The 14,415-nt window shown below is 51.1% G+C and overlaps 1 protein-coding gene across 4 annotated transcripts in view; it reads left to right on the top strand.

Moving 5' to 3' along the window:
* Positions 1-14,415, top strand: part of LOC123769729 (MPN domain-containing protein) — a 110,029-nt gene that overhangs the window by 90,391 nt on the left and 5,223 nt on the right. For 3 of the 4 annotated variants that reach the window (XM_045760956.2, XM_045760955.2, XM_045760953.2), the window contains one exon: positions 12,414-14,346. In XM_045760956.2, coding sequence (XP_045616912.1) covers positions 12,414-13,367 — 954 coding nt within the window. In that variant the 3' untranslated portion in view covers positions 13,368-14,346. Of the gene's footprint in view, positions 1-12,413; positions 14,347-14,415 lie in introns of those variants that run through there. The other variant, XM_045760954.2, reaches the window with a different exon arrangement.

The raw sequence follows: 14,415 nt of genomic DNA, 5'->3' as shown, positions 1-14,415 counted from the left end.
GATGTGGGGGCGCTCGGGTTCGTACCTGGGGTCCAGTGCCTTGGGCTTGGCGGCTTGCGCGTCAGCTGCCTTGTTGAAGCTCTTTGCGCTGATCTTGTGGGATGCGGTTTCACTGTTTTATGCTTTCCAGCTCACGTGTCAGCAGGCAGTGCTTGCTTCCTCATAGGAATCTGCCTGAGCCCTGGCTTTTAGGATGTCTTCACCTTTTTGTCCCCTGTTTTTTGCACCTTTGGCCATGGCGAAGTATATCCAGGCTGCTTCGGCCAGTTGCCATTCTATGTCAGACTTGTTGGTTCTCCAGGGGTCACGGTGGGGGGGGGGGGCTTTCCTGAAGGGGTCGTGCTAGGGCTCGGGGCTCCGCTCATCATGGTAGGCCACAGGTGCCAGTTTTGGGTTCGGCTCCACCTTCGGACCCCGCCTTCGTCTGGTCGGCACGGTGTTCGCTCTGTGCGAGGCTCTGGGTCTCGTAAGGGGCGCTGGCCCTTTCGCGATTTGCCCCATTGATGGGGCGATGGGGGAGAGGCTTGCGCTGTTCGTTCACACCTAGTCTCATGATTTGTGGGCGTTTCAGGTCGTTTTCTTCGGACTGCGGTGGCGTTGGGTGGCCCCTCCTCCTTCGGGGGGTTTGGGGCTTGCGGGGCAGGCCTCTTCCACTGTGCTCTGTCTAGTTGTTTTGGAGTGGGTGCGCTTGGGTGTGTCGTCCCTCAGATGGGTCTCCCATCTGTTCCCAGTGCCGAAACAGAACTGTGAGGACCTGAGGTTCATTCTGGAATTGTCCCGTCTGAACCCCTGGGTTCATTGACCCTTCTTTCGGATAACTACGCTGTCCCAGGTTCGGCTCCTGTTGGTGCTGGACTCTTGGATGGTGTCCCTGGATCTTCGGGACACTTATTGGCATTTCTCGATTCATCCAGGGTTCAGGGACTGGCTCAGTTTTGTTGTGGGGCGTCAGGGTTGCCGCTTTCGTTGTCTCCCGTTCAGGTTGAACCTGGCACCTCGCATGTTTACACGCCTTATCCGGGTCGTCGTGGCCCGTCTGCGTCTCTTAGGTTTTCGGGTGTTGGCCTACCTCGACGACTGGCTGGTTTGGGCTCCCAGCCGGTCCTCTTGTCTGCTAGCCAGAGACTTAGTTCTTTCCCAGCTCGCCGGGTTCGGGTTCTTAGTGAACTGGAGGAAGTCCCATTTGGTTCCCTCCCAGATTCGGACCTGGCTGGGTGTTGTGTGGGACTCTGGGACTGCTTTCTTGCCTTTTCCTCTGGAGTCTCTCCTACGGCTGCGGTCCCGCATGCGCCTGTTTTTGGGGGGCCCCCGGGTCACTAGGCGGTTGCTCGAGGGTCTGTGCGGGAGCCTGAACTTCGCGATGGTGGTCTACCCCGCCGGGTCGGGTTTGGCTTCGTCGGCTGTTCTGGTTCCTTTGAGGACGTCCCTTCCACCTCTCTCATGATCGCTGGGTTCAGACCACGGGGGCCTTACATCGGCTGCTGTGTCACCGGCTTCCTCTTAGTTTTTTGTGGGGGTTCAGTGCCTTGGCGCCTACCTGAGCTCTCGCTCGATGTGTTCACGGACGCATTGGCTGGGACTTTGTGACCAGTGCTCACTAGGCCGGCCAGGGACGATGAGGTCCGTCCTTCAGTCGAGCCCACAGCATGGTGCGGAAGTTAGTGGCGGCGTGGTTTGCTCTTTGGAAGGTTTGGGTCGCCCGCGGATTGACGATCCGGCTCCATTCGGACTGCTCCCCTGTGGTTCATTGCCACAGGGGGGGGGGGGGGGTTCGATGGGGTCCTTGGCTCTTTGGTGCTGGTCGCTTCGGGTGACACGTCTGCTGAGTTCTCAGGGTTTAGCTCTCCTGGCTGTTCACGTGCGGGGAGTGTCCAACGTCTTGGTCGACGGCCTGTCGCGTTTCGTTCCCCTTTCCACGGAATGGATGGTCGAAGCCGACTCCTTTCATTGGCTTTGCCAGACGTTCGAGCACCCCGAGGTGGACCTCTTTGCGTTGGCGCAGTTGCGAAGCCTTCCCCTGTATGTGGTGCCCTTCCCCGACTGCGGGGCTGTCGGGGTCGATGCCTTTCGGCAGGAATGGTCAAGGTGGGGGTTCCTGTACCTCTTTTCCCCGGTTCAGCTGTTGCTCCAGGTCCTGATTCGCTTGGAGACTTACCAGGAGAGAGCAGTCCCTTGGCTCCTTTGTGGCCGACCCAGCCGTTGTTTCAATAGGCGCTGCTTGCCCAGTGTCTGAACCCGGAGGTTTTCCTGTGGCTCCGCTTCTTCCAACAGACTGGAACGTTACATGGCTGGTTCGATCTTCTCCAAGTCTTCGCATATAGTGTTTTTGACTCGAGTTTATCATCACTTTTATAGTGATCAGGTGGTGTCCTTGTTGGCGTCCCACCTGCGGGCTTCGTCTCAGCGGCAGTATGAAGTTTCCTGGCGGTTCTTTTTGCATCTTCGTCGTTGTACTTCGCTTTATGTTAGGGTGGTGTCGTCCTTTCTCTCTTGGTTGTTCCAGGATCGTCATCTTATGCCTAACACTGTCGCCTCATATCGTGGGGCGCTGGTGGAGCCGTTTCAGCTTGCTTTCGGTATTGATGTTACATCTGCACCGTTTCGCAAGGTGTCTCGTGCGTTGTTTCACCTCCGGCCTGCTCATGCGCCGCCTGAACCGTCCTGGTCTTTGGACAGACTGCTCTCATTTCTTTCTCCTCCTCAGTTTGTTGTGGCCCCTTCGGTTCAGGATTGTTTCTCCAAGGCTCTTTTTCCTGTTGGCATTGGCCTCTGGGGGTCGGGTCGGTGAGCTTCATGCTTTCCTCCGGCACAGGGGTTTCTGCTCCTTTGGTCATGACGATAGGTTTGTTCGTATGCAACAGTTTCCTTCTTTTCTGGCAAAGAATGAGACTGCTGCTTTCCGGAGGGGTCCGTGGATTGTTGATGCTTGGTTGATTAGGCCGGGGGTGCATCATGTTTTGTCCAGTTGCGGTCCTTCACCATTATTTGTGCGCCACGGCTTCTTTGTTCGGGGACGCGCTTTGGGTTGATCCGGTTTCACTTTTCCCTGTTAGTGGGTGCAGGTCTCCTACGTCGTCCACAGGATTATTAAGGCTAGCCAGCCTGTGGTCTATCCCCGTGCCCATGACGTTCGCAAGTTCGCTGCTCTTGCCGCCGTCTTTGGCAACATGTCCTGGGCTGACATTCATGCGTGGGGATTTTGGCGATCAAACAGGGTCCTGGCTGCTCGTTATCTCATAAATGTTCCTGGGCCTAGTCGGGCCTGTGTCGCGTTGGGTCGGCGGTTGCAGCCAGTTGTCTTGACTTCGAGTTGAGGAGTGAGCAGCGATCACCTCCCGGGTAAGTCCCTCTAATTTTTCCTTTGTGGGTAGTTAGCTCCAGGGAGCCGAAGGGGCTCCCCCCAGAAAACCAGCATTGAATGTAATGAAATGCCATTTTCTGGGTGAGACCCAAAAGGATCCCTAGCATCCCTCCCTCCGGTAGGCGTTTTTTTTCGTTTGTTTTAAGTTCCAGCCTCAGAACTGACTATGGATAGCTGGCACAGGGGCTTCCCCTTCCCCCCTCCCCGGGAGGGGGGAACTGCGCAGACAGCGGCGCTGCGACGTCATGCTCATTTGCTCACTTCTTTTAGGGGAGTTCTATCCACTTGTTCGGCTTTTGATAGCAAAATTTTCACCAGAATAGGGCTTTGTGTTGGGATGCTTACCTCTCTGGGTGCCTGACATAGAATACCCCCAACCACATGGGGGTTTCTATAGGTCATTGCTCCCCATGCCTCTGAGGGGACCAGGTTCTGGTTCGTGGTCTCCAGTAGGCCCACAGAATTCCATACACATGACTTGATGCCAAAGTCTGAAATTAGCATATCAGCCTAGTAAGCTCCAAGGAGCCTCCGGGTCTCACACAGAAAATGGCGTTTCATTACATTCAAGGCTGTTTTTCTGGGGGGAAGCTGCGTCGACTCCCCGGAGCTATCCAAGCTGAATGCATATGTATAACTTTCTGGCATCAGTCAATGCATGGAGTTCTTGCCTACCGGTGACCACAAGCCAGAACCTGGCCCCCTCTAGAGAGGCACAAGGAGCAATGGCCTATAGAGACCCCCCCTTATGATTGGGAGCATTCTATGTCTGCCATCGACCGGGACAGGCACCCAGAAAGGTAGGCGCCCCAAAACAAACCCCTATTCTGGTAAACTATTGCGACCAAAGACCGAACAAGTGGACAGAACTCCCCAAACAAAAATTAGCAAACAAGCATGACGTCATTATGTCGCCGCGCCGCTGTCTTCACAGCCCCCCCCCCTTTCCCCGGGAGGGGGAAGGGGGAAGCCCCAGACCCCACCGTCGGCGACCCAACCGTTAGTTCTTAGGCTACCTGGTTGATACCTGGTTGATGGGGTTCTGGGAGTTCTTCTACTCCCCAAGCCCGGCCCGAGGCCAGGCTCGACTTGTGAGAGTTTGGTCCACCAGGCTGTTGCTTGGAGCGGCCCGCAGGCCCACATACCCACCACAGCCCGGCTGGTCCGGCACTCCTTGGAGGAATAAATCTAGTTTCCTCTTGAAAATGTCCACGGTTGTTCCGGCAATATTTCTTATGCTTGCTGGGAGGACGTTGAACAACCGCGGACCTCTGATGTTTATACAGTGTTCTCTGATTGTGCCTATGGAACCTCTGCTCTTCATTGGTTCTATTCTACATTTTCTTCCATGTCGTTCACTCCAGTACGTTGTTATTTTACTGTGTAGATTTGGTACTTGGCCCTCCAGTATCTTCCAGGTGTATATTATTTGATATCTCTCTCGTCTTCTTTCTAGTGAGTACATTTGGAGGGCTTTGAGACGATCCCAATAATTTAGGTGCTTTATTGCGTCTATGCGTGCCGTATATGTTCTCTGTATTCCCTCTATTTCAGCAATCTCTCCTGCTTTGAAGGGGGAAGTGAATACTGAGCAGTACTCAAGACGGGACAACACAAGTGCCTTGAAGAGCACAACCATTGTGATGGGATCCCTGGATTTGAAAGTTCTCGTAATCCATCCTATCATTTTTCTGGCTGTCGCAATATTTGCTTGGTTATGCTCCTTAAACGTTAGGTCGTCAGACATTATTATTCCCAAATCCTTTACATGCTGTTTTCCTACTATGGGTACATTTGATTGTGTTTTGTACTCTGTATTATGTTTAAGGTCCTCATTTTTACCGTACCTGAGTACCTGGAATTTATCACTGTTAAACATCATGTTATTTTCTGATGCCCAGTCGAAAACTTTATTAATATCAGCTTGAAGTTTTTCAATGTCCTCAGCCGAGGTAATTTTCATACTGATTTTTGTGTCATCTGCAAAGGATGATACGAAGCTGTGACTTGTATTTTTGTCTATATCTGATATGAGAATAAGGAAAAGCAGTGGTGCAAGGACTGTACCCTGAGGTACAGAGCTTTTCACTGCACTTGGACTAGATTTTATATGGTTGACAGTTACTCGCTGAGTCCTGTTTGACAGAAAACTGAGTATCCAGCGTCCTACTTTACCGGTTATTCCCATTGACTTCATTTTGTGTGCTATCACGCCATGGTCACATTTATCGAAGGCCTTTGCGAAGTCCGTGTATATCACATCAGCATTCTGTTTCTCTTCTAATGCCTCAGTGACTTTGTCGTAGTGCTCAAGTAGCTGTGAGAGGCACGATCTTCCCGCTCGAAATCCATGTTGGCCTGGGTTATGAAGGTCATTGGTCTCCATGAAATTGGTGACCTGACTCCTAATCACTCTCTCAAAAACTTTTATGATGTGCGATGTTAGTGCAACTGGTCTATAATTTTTTGCCAATGCTTTGCTCCCTCCCTTGTGTAGAGGGGCTATGTCTGCTACTTTAAGTGCATCTGGTATCTCCCCCGTGTCCAAGCTCTTCCTCCACACTATACTGAGTGCCTGTGCTACCGGCACTTTGCATTTCTTTATAAATATTGAATTCCATGAGTCTGGACCTGGGGCCGAGTGCATGGGCATGTTTTCAATTTCTTTTTCAAAATTTAGTGCGCTCGTGTTTATATCAGTTATATTTACCGGGGTTTGAATATCCCGCATAAAGAAATTGTCTGGATCTTCCACCTTCATGTTGTTTATTGGAGTGCTAAACATGTCCTCATACTGCTTTTTTAGGATTTCACTAATTTCTTTGTCATCCTCCGTGTATGAACCTTCACTTGTACGAATAGGTCCAATACTGGCAGTGGTTTTTGCTTTTGATTTCGCATATGAGAAGAAATATTTTGGATTTTTTGGAGGCTGATGGGATCTGGTGCGGTTGTGCCTCTGGCTCCAGTTTTCAGTTGGAGTTCTGTGTCTTGTGGTGTGAGCTGTCCCTTCCGGTGGTGGGTGGGCCAGGAGACGCATTCCACAGTACTTGGGCTGCATGCGCCTAGGGTCACCTTCCCTAGGTGCCCTGTAAGTACTGCCCTTGGGGCTTAGGACCACCTTCCCTGGGTCACCTAGAGTCTACCTCCACTGTGCCATTTACTGCTCAGTACTTGGCTGCCCTTGGGGTCAGCTGGGGTTTTTTCTTGCCCATGTTTGTCTCTGGGTAGGGGTAGTTTTCGTCACTGGCAGGGGCGCGGGGTATTGCACAGCTTGTTTTCACCATTAACAACGGCTGGCTCTGTTCTGCCCGGGTACATTGTCCTCTTGCGGGGTTTTTCTTTTTTGTTTTCTGTCTGGTGGGGGGGAGGGTCTGCCTGTTGGTCCCCCATTGCTATTCTTGGGGGTATATCTATATCTTTATATCTCCACCTTGTGTTGGTGATCCTCCCTGCTTGGCCCCCGTGAGTGTACACGTCCTGGGGTTTTAGTTATAGCAGTTTGTTTGGTAGTCTTGGGGGTGCCGGTTCGCAGTACCCTGCCTGGGCTTCCCTTAGCGTGTAACCAAGTAAAACCCAAGAGCCCTGGAAAACTCTACAGGGGCTACGTGGTCCGATGGATGTGACCCCTGTCCCACCCCTCGCGTCCTGTGAGTTTGAAAGTTGCTCTGTCCCCTTGTCTTAGGGGGACACTCACCGGTTTGCCTCCGCCATGCTACCTGTTGGGTCGGTGACTGTTTTGACCCAGAGTCGTGCGATGTGTGTTGTCTGTACATGCTCCAATTCACCCAGGCTACTGTGCCTGATATGCGGGTGAGGGCAGCCGAGGCGTTGCATGCTCACCTTAGGTTGCTGCAATGAGCTAGGTTGGTTGCTGCCCCGGATGCCCCGAGACTGCCCCGTTTTGGTTATAGGGACCTGGACTTAGGGGTGGGAGTCACTTCGGCTCTGGTTCCGTCTGCGCCTCCACGTCCTTTCCCTTCCCCGGCTGCCGGCTCCGAAACGTATGAGGGTTTCAGAGCCGGGGCTGGGTTTAGTTGGTTGTGAGACTCGGACGGTCTTGGAGGTGTCCCTTTCTGGGGCGGTGGTAGAGGCATTCGAGCCTGGTCCTTCTGCCGGAGCTTCTGGGTCTGGCTAGTGGACCCCCCTTTGTTCCAGCTTTTTCGGCTGTTCCCACCTTTTCTTTGGGGGTGGGGGCTCAGGAGGATGGCTCGGCCCCGGGTCCTCAGGGTGAGGTTCCCGGAGTTGGGGAGGGGTTGGCTTGGGGGCCTTGTTCCCCATTGGACCCCACCTATGTTTTTCTACCCTCTGAGTGGGGCTTGGTGTTTCAAGGAGAGGGGGTTCTCTTTCGCTCCCTCCACATACGAATTGGATATGGTGTTCACCTCTCCCCGGGTTCCTCTTGAGGTTATCTTGAGATGATTTCGGGGCTTTTTTAGTGTCCCCGCGGCCCGGTCCTCGACCAGGCCTCCACCCCCAGGAAGCAGCCCGTGACAGCTGACTAACACCCAGGTACCTATTTTACTGCTAGGTAACAGGGGCATAGGGTGAAAGAAACTCTGCCCATTGTTTCTCGCCGGCGCCTGGGATCGAACCCAGGACCACAGGATTACAAGTCCCGCGTGCTGTCCGCTCGGCCGACCGGTTCGGTTCCATCTTCGGAGGTGCGGGAAGCCTTTGCGGCTTACCTCCTGTGCGACTCAGATTAGTCTGTCGGTCCCACGTGCTTGAGTGGCGAGAGGTTTCTACGGCGTTGCAGGTTTTCTTGGGGGCGACTTCGAGCATCTTAATGCTTGTTTGTTCGCCCCTGCCCTTATGCGGGAAGTTGGTGTCATGCAGTTTCACTTGCAGGTTCCTTCCCTCTCGACTGCCTTGGTTGCGGAGGATTTGCGGACTCGTGGCCTGCTTGCTTCGGCTCTGTGTTTCTTTTCCCTCCATGAGCTGTCCTCGGACTGGCTTCAGTTGGATGTGGGAGCACTTGGGGCTGCTGCCAGGTCCGGTGCGCTGCCCTCTGCGGTGCGGGTGTCGTCTGCTTTGTTGACGCTCTTCACGCCCATCCTGCGTGATGCGGTTTTGCGGTTCTATGCTTCTCGCTTTGCGTGTTGTCAGGTGGTGCTGCTTTCTTCCTTGGAATCTGCCTGGGCCCTGGCTCTTTGTTTGTCTTCTCCATTTTGTCCGTTGCTGTTTGCTGAGTCTGCTGTGGTGCAGTACCTGCAGGGGCCCTCGGTTAGTTGTCGGCCTATGTCTGAGTTGTTGTTGCTCCGGATGGGTCGTGCCAGGTCTGAGGGGTCCTTTCGTCGGGGTAGGCCTCTGGTGCCGAATTCGGGGCTGGCGACACCTTCGGTTCCGGCTGTTGCTGGTCGGCTTGGAGTCCGCCCTGTTTGCCGCTTGGGTTCTCGCAAGGCGTGTCGGCCCTTTTGCGGTTCGTCCCATTGATGGGGAGATGGAGGGGCTGCTCGCCCGGTTTACTCACACCTGGTCCCACGATTCGTGGGTTTTTTAGATCGTTTCGTGTGGCCTGTGGTGGCATTGGGTAGCTCCTCCTTCCTCGGGGGGGGGGTGGGGGTCAGGGCTGGCGGGGCAGGCCTCTTCTCCTGCTCTCTGTCGGGTCATCTCTGAGTGGGTTCGCTTGGGCGTGGTTGAAACGATGGCGTCCCTCAGGTGGGTTTCCCGCCTGTTTCTGGTCCCAAAACGAGACTGCACAGACCTCCGGTTCATTCTGGACTTGTCCCGTCTGAACCCATGGGTTTTGTGCCCCTTCTTTGGGATGACTACGCTGTATCAAGTCCGTCTTCTCTTGGAGCGGGGTGTTTGGATGGTGTCCCTGGACCACAAGGACACGTATTGGCACGTCCCGGTTCATCCGGGGTTTGGGGACTGGCTCGGTTTTGTTGTGGGGTGTCAAGGTTACTGCTTTCGTTGTCTTCCCTTTGGGTTGAATCTGGCATCTTGCGTTTTTACATGCCTTACTTGGTTTGTGGTGACCCACCTGTGTTTGCTAGGTGTTTGGGTTCTGGCCTACCTCGACGACTGACTGGTTTGGGCTCCCAGCCGGTCCGCGTGTCTGCTCGCCAGGGATATGGTTCTTTCCCAGCTCGCTGGATTCGGGTTCTTGGTGAACTGGAGGAAGTCCCGTCTGGTTCCATCTCAGGTTCGGTCTTGGCTGGGTCTGGTTTGGGATGCTCGCACTGCTTCCTTGTCTCTCCCTCCGGCGGCTCTGTTGCGCCTGCGGTCCCGCCTTCGCCTGTTTTTGAGAGGTTCCCGGGTCATGAGGCGGTTGCTCGATAGTTTGTGGGGGAGCCTGAACTTTGCCATGATGGTCTACCTGCCGGGTTGGGTGTGGCTTCGTCGGCTGGTTTGGTTCCTTCGGGGATGGCCCTTCCACCTCTCTCAAGATCATTGGGTTCAGCCTCCGGGGCTTTGCGTCAGTTGGTGCGTCTCCGGCTTCCTCTTCGGGTTTTTCGGGGTTCAGTGCCTTGGCGCCTTCCCGAGCCCTCGCTCGATGTGTACATGGACACGTCGTCTCTTGGCTGGGGTTTTGTGACCAGTGCTCACCAGGCCAGCCAAGGGCGGTGGGGTCCGTCCTTCCATCGGGCTCATAGCACGGTCCGGGAGTTTGCGGTGGTGTGGATGTCGCTCCGGAGGGTTCGAGTCGCTCGCAGATCATCGATCAGGCTCCTTTCGGACTGCTCCTCGATGGTTAATTGCCTGAACCGCGGGGGTTCGATGCGGTTCTTGGCTCTTTCGGGCTGGTCGCTTCGGGTAACTCATCTGCTGAGTTCTCTGAGTTTGGCTCTCCTGGCGGTTCACGTTCAGGGGGTGTCCAACGTCCTGGCGGACGGCCTGTCCCGGTTCCTTCCCCTTTCCACGGAATGGATGGTCGACACCAACTCCTTCAGTTGGCTGTGCCGAACGTTCGAGACTCCGGATGTGGATCTCTTCGTGTCGGCGTGGTCGAGGCGTCTCCCGGTATACGTGGCCGTCGGGGTCGACGTCTTCAGACAGGACTGGGCGAGGTGGGGTTACCTGTACCTCTTTCCCTCAGTTCCGCTGTTGCTCCAGGTCTTGGCTCGCTTGGAGGCTTACCAGGGTCGAGTTGTCCTTCTGGCTCCTTGGTGGCCGGCCCATCCTTGGTTTCCGGCACTGTTTGCTCGGTGTCCGAACCCAAGGGTCTTCCCGCGGCTCCGCCTCTTTCAGCAGATCGGTCCAGCCCTGTACGAGGCTGGTTCGGTCTTCTCCTCGAGTCTTCACGTCTGGTGTTTTCGATTCAGGTTTATCATTTCTTTTATGATGCACAGGTGGCTTCATTGTTGGTCTCCCACCTGCGTGCTTCGTCTCAGTACGTTGTGGATTTGTCACGGCCCTTGTGGATTTGTTCATTTGATGCATCACGCTATTGTGATTTCTGTGTGTAATGAAGTAAGGGCGAAGAGGTAGAATGGCCTATTGACATAGCTCGAGTGCATGGGGGGGAGTTGCGTAAAACCCTGGTTTGTGTCTCAGAGAGGCTGCAGGATCCAAGTAAATTCAGTAGAATTTCTGGTTGCAATTCTTATACCATGTCGTAGCTCAATCGATTAAGGCAGCGTCTGGGATGTTCTCGGACGTAGGTTCGAATCCTCATCACGGCCCTTGTGGATTTGTTCATTTTATGCATCACGCTAGCGTGATTTCTGTGTGTAACTATATATACATGTTTATATATAAGTATCTACATTTGTGTTTACCATAGCAAACCACTAAGCTGGTATGGTGAGTGCAGACAGTAACAGGTGGCCACACATTTGGGAGAGCCGGTGGCTAAACGGACAGCACGCTAGACGCGTGATCCTGTGGTCCCGGGTTCAATTCCGGGCGCCGGCAAGAAACAATGGGCAGGGTTTCTTTCACCCTAATGTGCCTGTTACCTAGCAGTAAATAGGTACCTGGGAGTTAGTCAGCTGTCACGGGCTGCTTCCTGGGGTGTGTGTAGTGTGGGAAAAAAAATAGTAGTTAGTAACAGTTGATTGACAGTTGAGAGGCGGGCCGAAAGAGTAGAGCTCAACCCCGCACAACTAGGTGAATACACAGATTCGGCAAATGACGCTACCACCCTTCCTCGATACTGTATTACTGTTCCCACCATACTACGCACAGTGCAAATTATCACAACCATCCTGCTATTATCAGAATCCTGGTCATTTTTATCAGTCAGGGGTCTTCTGTAATACTATCATCACTAAATAATACCAGTTACATATATACTGGTATATATTTTTGCATTTTTTAAGCGATGCTATGATCACAACCTGAACAGCAGTGCTGTAAGCTCGTGCTGCATGTGCCAACCTTGGTGGCTCACTCAGTACTGAGGCTCTCACACTCGGGCATGTTGTCCACAATTTTTTTTTTTAAATGGCGTCTGTTTACAAGAGCCCTGAGGAAGCTGATGTTAACCCTGTGTAGCCGTGGGACTTTTAAATTTTGCGTGGTACTCCCACACATCATATGATGTGGTGTGCAATTCTCCAACAGCTTCTCACCACATCATGTGTTGTGCAGTTTAAGGGTTAAAGTAGTTTTTACAACTTTTACTTCAAGCATGTGTCATTTTTATTCAATACGGGTGGTAGGAAAATTAAGCTTTGCGAATCTCCGACTCGCTTGCGTTTCCAGTTTCTACCTTTATCTCTTCATTCTGTTTTTCCTTATCTGGAAATCATTTTGTCTTATATGTTGACTTGGTTTTCAAAATGATTACTGCTGGGAATACATCCTCATATTAAGCAGATTCTAGACATTATTTTAGTGAAGGTTTCCAGGTGAAGATATGAGGAAGGGTAAATATAAATGATGCTTCTTTATCATGTACCGTTCTGAAGATTTTATTTGCAACATGTTGACTTTTTTTTTATATAAATACTCTATAAATTTATTTTATAAATTTATAATATAACTTATAAATATTTTTTATAAATACGTGTACATAAAAATGAAGATAAATTTTGAAAGTAATTTGAAGTAAATTTTATCACAAATCTTGCTTTATGTCTTGTGGTTATTTATCTTTCAGACTGCCATCCGAATGTGTGTACCAAAGGACCATTATGCTCCATTGTTAGACTACCTAGCTAAACTCCTAGAACTCAAGAACTATGTTCCCGAACCAACAGGGCCCTCAACGAAGTTAAAATCCTCTGCTCCAGTACCAAAGTTGCAGGCATTAGCTGAAGGTACCCCAGCTGAATCCACAATATCTACCATTGTCCCTAGTTCAGTGATTAAAAACAGAATAACCTTGGAGACAGGGGGTGGCATTATAGTTCCTGATGTAAGTATAGTGCCTGATGTATTGAAGCTTTCACAACCTCCTGGCAAAGTTTCTACAGAAAGTTCAGAGGCTGTGTTAGTTTTGGAAAGCCAACCTCCAGTCCAGCCTATGGAGGTCTCCATACCAGAAACCGAGAAATCTCCACGAATAGATTCACAACAAGGTCAAAATGAATCTAAACAGCCACAACCAAAGCTGGAGGAATATCAGCAACCGCCTGCATATCAGCAACGTAGTCCACCGCCATATAAGCAACCACAGCAGGAACGTGTCTATAAAGAACAAAACCAAGATTCAGAAGTCCAGCAAGAATTCATCCAAGAGAAGGAGTATGACCAACATCAGCAGTTCCAGCAACAAAAGCAATACCAACAGCATATTGAAGAATATCAGGGGCAGCAAAAATGTGACGAGGAAATTCGAGAAGAGTATCGTGAACCTCCGCCCAGTTACCATCAGCAGCATTTTACAATACCAACAGGTTACATACATGAGGAGCCAAAGGTAGCACACCCATTAGAAGATAGAGCACCAGAAAAACCACAGGCAGAAGAGGAAAGTCGAGCAACGCCTCGCTACCATGAAAATCTTCCGCTAGATCCATGGGGGATACGCAGACAAAGTGATCCACCTCATCAAAGTGATGCCAGGGAGCTGGAAGTTATTCAGCCAATGGATATGGGTGACAAGTCTTAAGAGATTACAACTACAGTACCATTATAATCTCTATATGGCAGCTTTACATGTAAGTGTCTTGTGAATCAACTTGATGTTTAGCAATTTCATTGTAAATAGTAAAACTTGTACTGTATGTCGGTATCAAATTCTCTCTAATTAATGTTTATTTGAAGTGTTAATTATTTGAAGTGTTAATGTAGGAATATTATTTATTTTTCTCAATTATAGCTGTACTTTTTTTTTTTTTAAGTGGATGTGGGGAGGGAGTCGCATGAAAGTTTGTGTTCGTCTTCCAAGGCAGGAAGAGGTTTGAGTGTGTGTCCATTAACCTGTTAACCTAATAGTAAATAGGTATCTCAGGATCTTGGTAACTATTGTGGGTTATACTGTGCCCTAGAAAAGGTCAGAAGTTGGATTATGCCAACCTCGATTAGCCTAGCAAGCTTCCTATCCTTGAAATACAAAACTGAAACAATGTACACAGTATTCGGCTGGGATAGTGGGGAAAGGGACTGTTGCCCTCCTCAGGGAGGTAGTGTCATCTCCTCCACTTCCCTCCCACGGGAGAAGACGACGTCGTCTCCTCCCCTGCCACGGGAGGTATCCTTCCATCTTTTACTGGGATAGGAAAGGGCAAGAATGTCTCGTCCAGTGTTGGCTGCCACCACTTGCTAGAGGTCTTCAACAGGTGGGTAGCCTACAACCCATGTTAGCAGTGCAAGATTTGTCAAGCCTTGTGCATTTATGGTGCCCATTCCCCCTCCCTTTTCAAATCCTCATTTCACAATATAGTATGTACAAGGTATGTATTACAGCCGCAAAAAAAAATCCTGTGATCACCTGGATCCGGATGCATATATATAGCCATGTTGTGAAGGTCCGAGCTGCTTAATAAATTTTAGAATAACTTAAGAATTTTGTTCTGCGACTTACTCTATTTGCTTTTACATTACGTACTTTTTTTTTTTAAGAAAATAAAAACAGTTATGTAAAGCCAGCTTTGCTTCACTTGCCCCCACTTCCTCCCAAAACAAAATGTATTTCAGTTAATAAATTTGTCATTAGT

This window comes from Procambarus clarkii, chromosome 45 (assembly GCF_040958095.1).
Source record: "Procambarus clarkii isolate CNS0578487 chromosome 45, FALCON_Pclarkii_2.0, whole genome shotgun sequence".
NCBI classification, from domain to species: domain Eukaryota; kingdom Metazoa; phylum Arthropoda; class Malacostraca; order Decapoda; family Cambaridae; genus Procambarus; species Procambarus clarkii.
Note: the sequence above shows the minus strand (reverse complement) of the source record. Positions and strands in the feature narration are given on the sequence as shown.